Source organism: Pararge aegeria, chromosome Z, assembly GCF_905163445.1.
Source record: "Pararge aegeria chromosome Z, ilParAegt1.1, whole genome shotgun sequence".
Classification (NCBI taxonomy): Eukaryota; Metazoa; Arthropoda; class Insecta; order Lepidoptera; family Nymphalidae; genus Pararge; species Pararge aegeria.
The window spans coordinates 518,101-531,403 of record NC_053208.1 but is presented as its reverse complement, the minus strand read 5'-3'; the positions used below and the strand labels follow the sequence as shown (position 1 = coordinate 531,403).

Below are 13,303 nucleotides of genomic sequence, written 5' to 3'. Positions count from 1 at the left end.
TAAAATCTGTAACTTAAATACTTGAATATCAATATCTTACAAGAACATTCATTCTCGCTATCACTATAACCTGCCTCCATTCTCATAGAACAGGTTGATGATGAGCAAAAACCCATCACGCCGTAACAATTACCAAGTCTTGGTCGCAGAATTCAGAACATATATGACCTGAATCGCGTGGGCTTCAAAAGCATAATTATATTTGCAAGTTATAGTTTATAACATAGACTATAGACAGACATAAAGATAGAAAATACTGTTTATTAAAAGAAGTCATTATTTATTTAACAATTTTATTAAATAAAGTAAGTACGGCAAATTAATTAGATATTTTTCGAAACATTACAGAATTATTTCATAACAGTCATCAACTTTGAACCTTTGCACATGACATTATTTTCCACCTCTTTTCGGAACACGCGTCATCGGCTCAAAACTGGCTAAAAATCTTTTCAGTTTAAAGCTATGAAGGCTGCGACTGTATTGGGGTGGCAGCTCGCCGTCAATATCGCCGTGTACGAAGGTTCTTAAGGAAAATCTTGTATGTAACTCAACTCACAGTTTAGAATCAGCTAATAATTGATACACGAATTCAAGTACCGTCCGCGTGGGCCTCCCAGTCATCCCTCTGCGCAGGTAAGGGAAGTCAAGGCCTTTGGTGTACGCAACGTTGTATGTGTCGAAGTGTATCCACTTGCTGTCGCAGACGAACTGCTTCAGAAATGCGGCGCAGTTCGGCGAGTCACCGAACTGATCGCGCCCCGTGTTAGCCACGTCCGCTGTCTGGCAGTCCCTTATGCGTTCCTCGTAGAACTTCCACAGAGGCATTCGCCAAATCCTGTCGCCCGTGTGACCGCTGGCCGCCGCCGCGTAACGGAACAGCTCCTCGGAGTTGGTGTAGCACCCGCAAGCTGCGCCTCCCAGCGTATCAATCAGTTCCTTGGACATGGTGCCAATGTCCAGGATCAATTTAGGCCAGTAATTCCTCGCGTACACTAAGCTGTCTGCGATCAAAAGACGCCCTTCGCGCGACGGGAGTCTTATATGGATTGACTTACCAGAAGCGCTGGATACGACGTCCCCGAACTTGGGACTCCTTCCACTCGGCATCAGCTCGCACAGAGGCAGGATGCCCCGGATGTTGACGGGCAACTTGAGAATCGCCGCGGCGCGGGTGATCGCGAGCACGCACGCGGCGCCCGCCATGTCTCCTTTCATGTACTTCAATTCCTTCAGCGGTTTCAGGTCCAGGCTTCCGCTGTCGAACGTCACACCTTTGCCGATCATCACGATCGGTCTCGTAGTCTCACTCGCCCCGAAGTAACTTATTTCCACGTAGAGAGGCGGCTGTACCGACGATTTGCCCACAGCTACGAAACCTCCCATTTCGTGGCTCGCCGCCCAGCCTTGTGTTTTGATCTCGACATTGATGTCCAGTTCGCACAGCAGCTCCACCGCTATCTTAGCGAACGACGTCGGGTTCAACAAGTTCGCAGGCATCTCTTGGAGAAAGCGAGCTAAATTCTGCGACTCCGCTTTTAATGCACCGATCTTCCAACCTTCGCCATCGCAATCGTCGTATAGCTCTAGTTTCGGTTTAGCCACTAATTGGGAGCTCTTAGGGCTTTTGTATTCTTGAAATTTCCAAGTCGAAAGAGTCGCGCCTTCCGCGGACGCCTCGGCATCTCCGAACGATTCCACGTGTATCGTTGACGGCTTGAACTTCTGCAACGCCTCCGTACCCAAACCAGCAGCTATTCGAATCGCTTCTCTACTCTCGTCCAGCTGTTCCATGGTGTTGTATCTCAAGCACTCGGAACCTAAGCCAGTGACGGCCACGTAACCAAAGTAACTGTCCAGGTCGTAGAAAACCCTGTACTCACCGAGTCGCGGTATCGGCGTCAACTTCAACTGATTCCAAAGTTTCCCTCCGCATTGTTTATCATATTTCTGTGCGCTAGCCGTCAGTATGGCGCCTTCGCCCTTGGCGTGTTCGCTGTAGTACACGCCCAGCACCAGCCCCTTGTCCCGCAGCACGCACCGTGTGGGATCCCTCACGCGCCGCGGTGAGCCGTGGCCGCAGTCCGAGGCCGGAATTTTAAACTGCGATATGAATCTAACACACTGAGTCCCGTACCGAAAGTCTAACATAATTTATTGATTTAAAATAAAATTACACAGTTAATTTTGTACGCAACAATTTTTCGGAAAGGTTTATGAATGCCCCAATACTGCATCGCCTACTAGATACCGGATAAATATACATATTAAATTTTATTTAGAATTTCTTAAAACATATAAAAACTTTACATTATCTAACAACATAATTCACAATATCGCACAACACACAAAGTTCACATAACAATCAAATAATCGCACAATCTATCGGGAATAATCAAGAAGTCTTCTTTTTAAGCCACTGGGGCGTGTGGCGGTCGATCCATTCAGGTATATTTCTGAAAATAGTCTCTTGGAGCTGTCGGTAAATGATGAGTATTAGGAATGGAATCGCTAATCTCTCATCCTTGAAGAAGTACAGCCAGAAAGCAAGCAGCAGCAGGCACACGTCGACTGTGTAATCGATGGCTGTGCGGACGTTCACTTTCGCTCTCTCTTCTAATTCTTTGTAATCTATAGGTATGACTATAGTAGCTCGTTCCGTTGTTTTTAGGAGAACACGCGTGTCCTCAGTTCTAGTAACTGGAGGTTTTGTGTTCTTCTTCTGAGTCGAGTTGTTGATTGAGTGCAGGTTTGCTTTACCCTGCGGCTTTATCTCTTGCTCTTGATTCGTCGGGATTTGTTTTTCCTTAGGTGGTATTCTTTTCTTTTTAACCGAATTAACTTTATTTTCTGTCCCCTTCTTAACAGCTTTTTTCTTCGACTGTACGGTTGGTTCTGGTGTTGGGTCTGTTACACTATTATCGGTTTTAGAGTCGGTACTGGTCTGTTGTTCCGCAACTTGTTTTAGATCCTCCGTATTTAAATAAAGAGGCGTTGTTGGCCTTTTTGGAGCACCGTACTCTTTAACGATGTTGCCGTAGTAATCGATAACTGTTCTTCCTTCATCGCCGTACTTGTCATCTAGCTTTTCCGCTTTCTTTGTCGATTTCTCTTCTTCGGCCTGTGTCGTCGCTTTTGACGATTTATCGGTGTCTTTTTTATTGAGTATTTTTGGAAAGCTGAAAGGTTTTTGTTTAGTGATTTTCTTAAATAAAGTCATTTTCTCGTCTTTTTTCTGTTTGTCTTCGAGTTTCTCTTGTTTCTTGTTTAAATCGATTTTTTTGTCGTTTTGAATCGTACGTACAGGTACTGTTGGCACTGGAATCGGAGGGATTGGTTTCTTTAAAATCGGTTTTGGTATGAAATTAGGGTCGAGTAAAGGTAAAGGTTTTATGGGTTCTCTCTCTTGTTCCTCTTCTTCCTCTTCGTCAATGGTTTCGTTCATTGGCTGCGGGAGAGCCGTTTTGTTTCTTGGATGGTAAGTTTCCTCTTCCTCTGCTAACTGACTTTCCCGTCCAACTTCCTCGGTGAGACTGTCTCCTTCATCCTCGTCCGTGTAGTCACCATCGGTGGAAACAGTGCTCGCGGTATAATCCTCATCAAACGACATGTTATGCTTATCAGAATTGTCAGAGTTTTGTCGAGGTGTGACAGTATTTTCTTTTTTTTCTTCGATAGAGTCCGATTTGATAAGGATTTCTGGCGTCGGTGATTTTGTTATAATCGTAGTATTAGTTTCTTCTGAAATATTTTGTGATCTTTGGTCGAATGTGTGGTTCTGTTCGACGCTGTTATACGGAATGTGGTTGGGTTCGCTTTGAGGAGTTTTCTCGTTTTTTTGTTTTTGTTCTTCTTGCCCTTCTTTCAGGGCAACAGCTTTGTAGAATCTGGCCATTGCTCGTTCATGGAGTAGTTCTGTGGAGGAGACGGCGTTTCGAAGGGCTTTGAAGGGCAGAACGCACCGGGAGCTGAGTTCTGGTGCCGACAGCGATATAGGTGGTGGCGACAGCGCGTCTTCTAAATCCAATTGGAAGGACTTTCTTTTTTCTGGAAACGAAAGAAATATTTTAGACATTACTCTTAGACTTTTTAACGTTTGACATCTATCAAATAGTTTATGTAGTGGAATTATATCTTAGTCTAACTTCAAAACAGCACGGGCAAACTTCCGTTTTATTTAAATAAATGCTTTACACTTCGCAATTGAGCAAACCAGTAAATGAACAAATTTTATAATACTAATATATTATTTTAATCTCGCATTGGCATTATTTGCTTTTTTAAGATCACTTGCAAACGTTAAAAACAAAATGTCAACAGTAGGTACATGATAACACATCCAAGGCTGTTAAAATGACATAACCAAATTTAACTACATCGATTCGAACATAGTATTCGAAGAGATTACAAAAAAAGGGAATGGAAATGACGGAGATTATTATTACCCGGATAGTCTTTATTGCACAAATTAATATATATATAATGCGCAAAGGCGGTCTTATCACTTTAAGCGATCTTCTCCAAACAACCCTTTATGGTAGAATGAAGTACTTAGGAATTAATTCTTATGCCAATAAATTCTCAGTATTCTCTGCCACTAGGTATAAACTCCGAATCACGGCGATGGATTCGCGTGCTCCGGAGAGCACTTTAAAGCGTAGATCCTGTGTTAAGAGTAACATCACATGTCAGTGATAGAAACAAGTACCACGACTTTTCATGTTCAAAGACCGCGAGGCCCGCATTGGAGTAGCTCTAGATCGTCCACTAATATGAAATTCACACATTTATATGTTTATGAGGTTCAACTAAAGGTATAACAAAAATTACTGAAATACAATAAGAGATTGATTATTTTCGATAGGAATGATTTTCCGTAGGGATTTAATTGCCAGCCAATACTAAATGTTACATAATAAAAAATGAATCAAAGACCTAACTCATAATAAACTCAATGATAATATTCTTATTAACGATTTTAAAAATAGATTATCTTCCACGTAGTGGATTGTTTTCAGAGTGACAGTGATTTTAAAGGCCCCGACACACTTATAACTAGACACGTCGCTAATAGTGGGCATAATAAATATAGTATAAGTAATATATAGTGAATAATATGCATTCCTTACGGCTAGACGATATAAAATAAAAATTAATTATTCATCAAAACCTCTTCAAGTTGAAAGTGTATGTTTGTTTGTTACCAATGCACTTTCAACGGCTAGTTCTTGACGGAATTTGGCTCAGAGAAAAACATAAAATTCCCATGGAAAAACATTTGCTGAAGCAACGAAGTATTAAATGAAATAATCCGGGAAAAACCGCGAGTAGAGCTAGTTGTGTTATTCATAAGCCTATTTATTGATCTAATAGCTAGGCTTTCGTGTTGGACATTAGACCCAACCCGCTGCTAGAACACGAGTAGTTTGGCGTTTTACGATTAAGTACGTTTCCAGCCTTATAATGATTGTGACTTGAGTGTGAAGGAATTTGATCGGCTTGCCAATAATTAATTGTGTTCAATTCTAAGAACAACGATCAGCATTACGTTGGCACAGACATACAGGAAAATTGAAAATTTATCAAACTTACTAGAATCCTGTTATGAAAATGTTTTTTTCCAAAGAAATATTAGTTTTAGCATGATTTAAGATAAGCACTTGGAAACATGGATGGTGAAGTTAGTCTAACCTCAAGAACGCCGTCTATTGAAAGGTTTGCAAAGTGGCAATTTCCATAAAAAAGGCATGTTTTTTCAGATGCTCCTTTGGGGTTTCATGATTTATTTTTAACTGACTACATAGGTATATTTTTTTACAGAAAAAAAGAAAATATAGATCAACTTAAACAGAGGGTGAAATTTGGCGTCCTTATATCGCTACCTAGCTATCCCTTCCAGGCAATCAACTGCGTGAAAGAATATAGCTATAGATCCAAGGTCGGCTCCTGTATTGAGGCAAATAAACAAAAATGCAAATCAGTCCAGTCATTATATGTTATTTACACAGAACTTAGAACATACAGAAAGCGTGTACACGACTAATATTGAAAACTCCACTTTAGAATGGTTTCACGAATAAACGGTCATACACTTCATACCATTTAGCAGATGGCAGTAATTATTTTCCCTCTAATGTTTTAAGCGTTCACCATAAAATGTGAAAATGGGCAAAAGTGAGCTAGCAACATTACGCAGGTGTAAAGTGAGACGGGCGCGGGGCGTTTTCACTGTTTCTAGACACAATGCACTGCATGCAATAATGGCTGAGGTAGGACTATGTACGTATGTTATGTAACATTGATATCGAGCTCCTCAATAAACATTTCTCTACTTCCGATACAATGGATAGCATCGATAAAGATCGTACCCTTAGTATTCTCTCTTCGTACGGAACTCCAGACTTTTTGCCCTTTACCTTCAAGACTTTAACTGAATGTGATGTTAAGAAGAGCATACTGTCCATCACCTCGAATGCTGTTGGTACTGACTGCATTAGCCGTAATATGATCATTCCTATTCTTGATATTGTTTCCCCTGTCTTAACCCATATTCTAAATCATTCTATCATGACTAGCAAATTTCCCGAAGCCTGGAAAAAGGCTCAAATTATCCCTCTTCCTAAAAAGGCCAACCCTGCATCTTTCTCCGATTTTCGTCCGATTTCAATTTTGCCGTTTATTTCAAAAGTCCTTGAGAAACTAGTATACCAGCAACTTAGTCTTTTCCTTAATAAAAACTGTATTCTTAGTCCTTTGCAGTCTGGCTTTCGCCCTGGTCATAGTACGGTTATAGCACTAGTAAAAGTTACCGATGATATTCGAAGGGCGATGGATAACAAGGAACTCACAGTACTGACTTTACTTGACGTTAGTAATGCTTTTAATACAGTAGATTATGACATCCTGTTGAGTCTCCTGCGCAAGATTAACATATCTCCATCGGTGTTAGAATGGTTTCGGAGTTACCTCAATGGTCGTCAACAGCGCATTCGGATTGAAGAGTCCTCATCGTCCTGGTGTGATGTTGCGGCTGGGGTACCTCAGGATGGCGTGTTGTCTCCCCTACTCTTTGCTATTTTCATTAACTCAATTACTCATCGTATTTCTTCTCTCTATCACATGTATGCAGATGATATTCAAATATATCGTCACTCTACCCTTGGAAATCTTGGTCCTACTGTTTCTGCAGTTAATAGTGATTTATCTAACATTTCTGTGTGGAGCAGGCAGTATGGACTTAAGGTTAACCCTGTAAAATCTCAGGCTATCATTATTGGCAGCCCGGGATTGGGTGTTAGAGTTGATTGGCAGAATCTCCCTCCTGTTGTATACAACGGTGTCACTATTCCCTACTGTGACACTGTTAAAGATCTAGGCTTACATCTTGATAAACAACTATCATGGTCTGTGCATGTCAACGTATTGAGTAGGAGGTTGTTTGCGACTATTAGGTCATTGCGTCGCCTGCGTTCTGTTCTTCCAATTCCGACCAAAGTTATGTTGACACATTCTCTTATTCTCTCTATTCTTGATTATGCGGACGCAAGCTATCTTAACCTGACCGAGGACCAACTGAACAAACTTGAGCGTCTTCAAAATCTCGCTATTCGGTTCATATTTGGCTTACGCAAATATGATCATGTATCTGAATTTAGAATAAAGTTTAAGTGGCTCCCTATTCGTCGTCGCCGGGATCTGCATGTTCTGTCGCTTCTGTACTGTGTGTTATTTAACCCTAAAACTCCCTCTTACCTAAAGGAGAAATTTAATTTTCTTGGAGTGCAGTCAGATATACGTTCTTGTCGTACGCTGACTTTGAGCATGCCGTTTCATAAAAAAAAAAAACACCCGGCTAAGTTTGTTGTGGGCTTCTTCTTAGACCGGGACGCGTTTGGAACCCTCGTAGCTTTAGTTTTAAGTTTACGAATGTGGTTATCGCCATCATCTCACTACCGTGTAATTCTTATGTACGCATCAAAAGTGCCACCTGTGGGCCTACTTGAATAAAGATATTTTTGACTTTGACTTTGACTTTAAGTTTTATAAGCATTCATTCATTGTTCAAGCTACTGAACTGTGGAATGCACTCCCAATAAGCATACGACAGTCAAGGTCACTAGACATATTCAAAAATGCTTTTAAAGCCCATTATCTTGAACAATAAAGACGACAGTGATTAACTCTTACTCATATTTAAGTATGTTTTAGTATATATCAGTTTATTATTTTTTTATATTTATTATTATTAATCTTTTATGTGTGTAATCTTGATAAGTATTAGTGTGTAATTGTTCGTAAGTATGTATATAATAATAATACACCCCACCAATCGGTTTCCCTTGGTTTTCCTAATCCTAAGGTTGCCTGGAAGAGATCGCTACTAAGCGATAAGGCCGCCCTTTGTATCCTACTTTTGAAGTTTATTTTTGTTGTCCATTGTTTTTTTTTTTTTTACTATTTGTGGTTTACAAATAAAGTGTATAGATAAATAAAATATGTTCATAATTCAATGTTTGAAGTCGGCTATTGTTTATGTCATTGCAAACACAATGTATCATTAAAAATCATATTTATTACAATTTAGATCAAAGCATTTGCTATTTTTTACGGTTGCAGCAGTTATTGTAAACGAGAGTATATAAAAGTAGGCTAGCATTATTTAGTTTTGGCGGCCGATTGGCTTCGCGTCCTGAGTCCAACGCTGCGGGTTCGATTCCCACAAATGGTAAATGTTTGTGTGGTGAACATAATGTTTTTCAGTGAATAAATACTTATAATATTTGGATAAACGACCGCGTTTATCCAAATATTATAAGTATTTATTATACATAAAAACATTCATCAGTTATCTTAGTATCCATACAATATATGCTTACTTTGGGGCTAGATGGCGATATGTGTATTGTTGTAGAATATTTATTTATTTAGTTAGTTGAGTACTAAAATGTATTATCATAAAAAAAAAAACAAACAAACCTTAAAAAAATATATGCAAGATATTCTGCCTTACATATTGAGATCTAAGATAAGACCTAAATAAATGCCCATAAAATTATTGTATTAGCGGTGATCGCCTCGTGGGCTGGTGGCCATGCTTTTTCGATCCCCGGCACGCACGTTTAACTTTCGGAGTTATGTGCGTTTCTATTTTAAATAATGAAATATCACTTGATTAAACGGTGAAAGAAACAATCGTTAGTCTGCTCGCCTGAGAGTTCATAATGTTTTACGACGTGTGAAGTCGGTACTTGGCCAGCGTGGTGGAATGCTGCCCAAACCTTGCTTAGTGGGCCGGTAATAGGTTGGTAATGACGATGATGAATTCATTGAAGATAGAAGCTGGCATTTTAACAGGCGCTGCCTGTGTTAGTGGGTAATTAAAATAGAAATTGCAGAGCACTGGTGAGACGTATACGCTAGGTACGGTAATCAGGAACCCTATTGAAAATCCCTCGATTTGAAAGAACACAAGCAAACAACAATGAGACTTGCTCTGCATAAACATTCGCATTGCCATTAGTTCAGATTTCGCCTTCAAAACTTCAAAATATTTCGAGGATATCAGCTATAGATCTTAATTTTTCATTATACTCTAGTATTAAACAAATCTATTGGTAAGAATATAAAGCTAAGCAGAAATAACTAATGTAATAATGTTAATAAGCAGAATGCACTGCTTGCACTCACCGGCTTTGTCCTCCGTCTGGGCGGCGTCCGGGTACAGCACCAGCATGAACTCGTTGCTGCCGGAGCCGCGCTTCTGCTTGCGCAGCGGCACTGGCGAGGGTGCGGCTCGTGCGGCGGGCGCGCGCTTGCGGCGCGGCGCGGGCGACACGGCCGGCGCCTCGCCCTCGCGCCGCGTCAGCGCCTCGCTGAGGATGCGCGACTCCACCGCCAGGAAGTCCATGTCCACCGGCGCGCCCGGGATGCGCACGGGTGCCGACTCCGCGCTGGGCGCGCTCATGCCGTACGGGCTCTCGGCCTTCACGCGGAACCGATACTCGCTGCCCTCGATGAGGTCGAACAGTGTGACGCTCGTCTGGCGGCTCGTGGTGGCCTTCAGCCACACGTTCCAGCCGCTGCGGTAGTACTCCACGACGTAGTTGCCGACGCGGCAGCCGCCGTCGTCCTCCGGCGCCTCCCAGGCCAGCGTGACCGACTTGTCCACCTGCCTCGCCACGGCCACGCGGCGCGGCGGCTCGGGAGGTGCCGTAACCGTGAGCAGGAAGGCGGCCGAGTCCTCGCCGACGCTGTTGCGTGCGCTGACCTGATACTCGCCGCGGTCACCGCGCCGCGCCGCAGCGATTCGCAGCACCGACAATCCGGGCGCTCCCGCCAGCTGCACGCGCGCCGAGCGCTCCAGCTCGCGTCCGTCGTGGCGCCACTCCACGGCGGGCGGCGGCCGGCCCACCACCGTGACCTTGAGCACCACGGTCTCGTCCACCTCGTACAGCAGCCCGTGCTCGTAGCGGCGCGGCAGGCGAAGGCGCGGCGCCGCCAGCAGGCGCAGGCGCGCGCGCGACGCGGCGTGCCCGGCGCGGTTGGTGGCCGTGCACTTGATCTCGCCCTCGTCGCTGGCCAGCGTCTGGTGGAACAGCAGCACGCTGGTCGTGTCCGAGGTGGTAATGGCGGTGCGACGGCTGCTGAAGATCTCGCAGTCGTCCTTGAACCAGGCCACAGCGGGCGATGGCACGCCGCTGAACTCCACGCGGAACTCGGTCTCGTCGTTCTCCAGCGCCGTGACATCGGTCAAGCGGCGCGTGAAGGCGGGCGCGTGCGCGGGCGCGCGGCCCGGCGCCAGCACGTCGGACAGCTCGCTGTAGTCGGAGCGGCCGGCGGCGGTGAGCGCGGCCACTCGGAACTGGTAGCGGTGCGGCGGCGCTAGGCCCGTCAGCAGCAGCTCGGGGCGCAGCACCACGGGCGGCGCCGTGCGCAGCCAGTCGGGCGAGCCCAGGCGGTTGCACTCCACCTGGTAGCCGCGCAGCTGCGCGCCGCCGTCGTGCGCCGGCGCCGCCCAGCGCAGGGTGATAGCGTCGGGCTCCTCGTCCGGCGCCACGGGGATGACCTCCGGCTTGCCCGGCGGCGCCGGCCGACCTGCAACCGCAACGCGCCCTACATTACTACAGGCTCATGGTACGTGGTAACAAAGTGTCGTGCGCATCTCTTATTGGACGCGACGGCCGCGGTATAGTCACCTGCAGTCTTCCAGTGCACATTCTTGCGGGTGCGGTGCGCGGAGGCGGCGGAGTGGTGATTGCCCATGGCGGCGACGGCGCGCGCGCCGCAACACTGCCCGGGCGCGCGAGCCCGCGCTAGGCCCGCGCCGCGCCGCTATCGATTGGAAACATTCCCGTCGGCGCAACGCTACTCACACATCCGCTCGGTCACCTGCACTGCACTAAACATTCAAGTAAAGGTTTTGCTTTATCGTTCCACAGAATATTTAATCATAATCAATACACTCCCGCTAAACAGATATGAACCGTGTTAATTATCACGACAAAATGATCAACTGCTACGACCGCCAATTTTTCAGAAATTCCTTGGTTGATTTAAGTGTTTCTTAATCACAAGAAGACAACTACGAATTGATTTCATGAAAGTTTCATTGCTTCGGCTTTGGACAATTCGCTTATAATGTACCTACAATACCTTGTTAGAAACCAAACAACATGGGTCAAAATTATGGAAATGTTGTGGAATCTTCTCGGCAGGCCGAAGTCAACTATATTATAGATAATGTATAATATAGTTGACTTCGCTATATACATAATATACATGTAGTTCGGACGCTATTAGATGGCAGCTTTCCACGGTAACCAGCTTAATTTGGTGTCACCTGAGACACAGAATAGTCCTGCTGGTTTTGATATTGACCGCACTTAAAAGATTTTAAAGTATCACTTCCTTGAACTGTGGAGGAAAACATCGAGGTTAAACCTGCATGCCTGAGAGTTCTGCATAACGTTTACAAAGGTTTGTGAAGTCTTCCAATCCGCACTTGGCCAGCGTGGTGGCGTAAGGCCTCCACATTCTGAGAGAAGACCCGTGCTCTGTGGTGGGTGATAACGCTGAAGATGACCTCACTAAAAATTTCCCGCGTATCGATAAACAGTCACAAAGTATCGATGAGATGAAAAGTCTCCCAACTCTATTCTCAACACCTCTCCACAACCCGTCCGTCCCCCGTGCTATGAATAGCCAGAACGATTCACGTCGCGTCGACCAGCCGGCTCCGAGGAACAGCACAGTTCGACGATCTGTAATAACGATGATATACTTAGTTGTTTTATAAAACATATTTTATAATTATTAAATAAAAATAATAACAATATTCCACGCCACCTTAAATATTTAAAGTCGTTTAGTTTTGAAAACTTATCGAACATTCTCAAACAGTTTAACAACAGAAGCAGCGCCATCTTTTGGGTGTGTACAATAGTACTATGGTTTGTATCCAAATTATGAACTACATTATACTCGTTTCATAGAGTTTGGCTATGAACTAGTTCTTACTGTATTAACTAGATGGCGTTTGTAAAAATCCAAATCAAAACAACCACGGAGAGTGATGCAGCCAAGAGATGCGCAAATTATGATTTAAGTGTCGTCCGTCAATTGTGTGGATTAAGCAATGTCTTGGTAATTAAAGGATATTTAGTCCTTGTTCTAACCCAGTGTCCTAACCCAGAATTTGTCCATTATAACACTGGTGATATACATCACTTTTGCGTTCTTCTTCGATTCCGCAATCTCTATTTTGGGAATTTTAGCCCAACTAGCAAAGAGGCTATTTTTTAACGACAAGGTTGCTTGGATGCCTCCGGCTATTGGAAAAGAGCAACTGCTGAGTTTCTTCTCGGTAGAATCTGACTTCCGAACCGATAGTAGAGGCGTTTCAAAAGTACTTTTATTAGATACACATTGGCCTGTACGTCTTGAGAGACGTTCAAACACTGTCTAAGCGACACTTCTTTGTATGGCTAATTAATAAGCCGATGCGCGTGCGACATTTACGGCTGCAAATATGGCGGTTGAACCCTTCGGCGCAATCTGAAGATCCCGTGGTATGCCTTCGTATAAGCTTGGCTATTTTTAGGCCTACTTGAAATAACGGAAATTTCAATTTGAATTTAGGTTGTAGTATTTTATTTACGCATCGGTGGGTGGAGTTTAGAAATAAACAACCTCCGGTATGATACAACGATGTTTACCATACCGGAAATATAGCAACAGATTAGCAAAGATTTAAGTCTGCCTATCAACTATTCTAATGCCAAAATCATGGTGATGAGAAAAACAA

At 44.0% G+C, this 13,303-nt stretch overlaps 1 protein-coding gene across 1 annotated transcript; it reads right to left on the bottom strand.

The window, feature by feature from the left end:
- Nucleotides 1-269: 269 nt before the first annotated feature.
- Nucleotides 270-11,292, bottom strand: LOC120636699. Its single transcript, XM_039908285.1, is given in 4 exon segments — nucleotides 270-2,162; nucleotides 2,563-4,047; nucleotides 9,688-11,094; nucleotides 11,196-11,292. Coding segments are annotated over 4 exon segments (4,566 nt in total). The 5' UTR covers nucleotides 11,263-11,292; the 3' UTR covers nucleotides 270-555.
- Nucleotides 11,293-13,303: the final 2,011 nt, after the last annotated feature.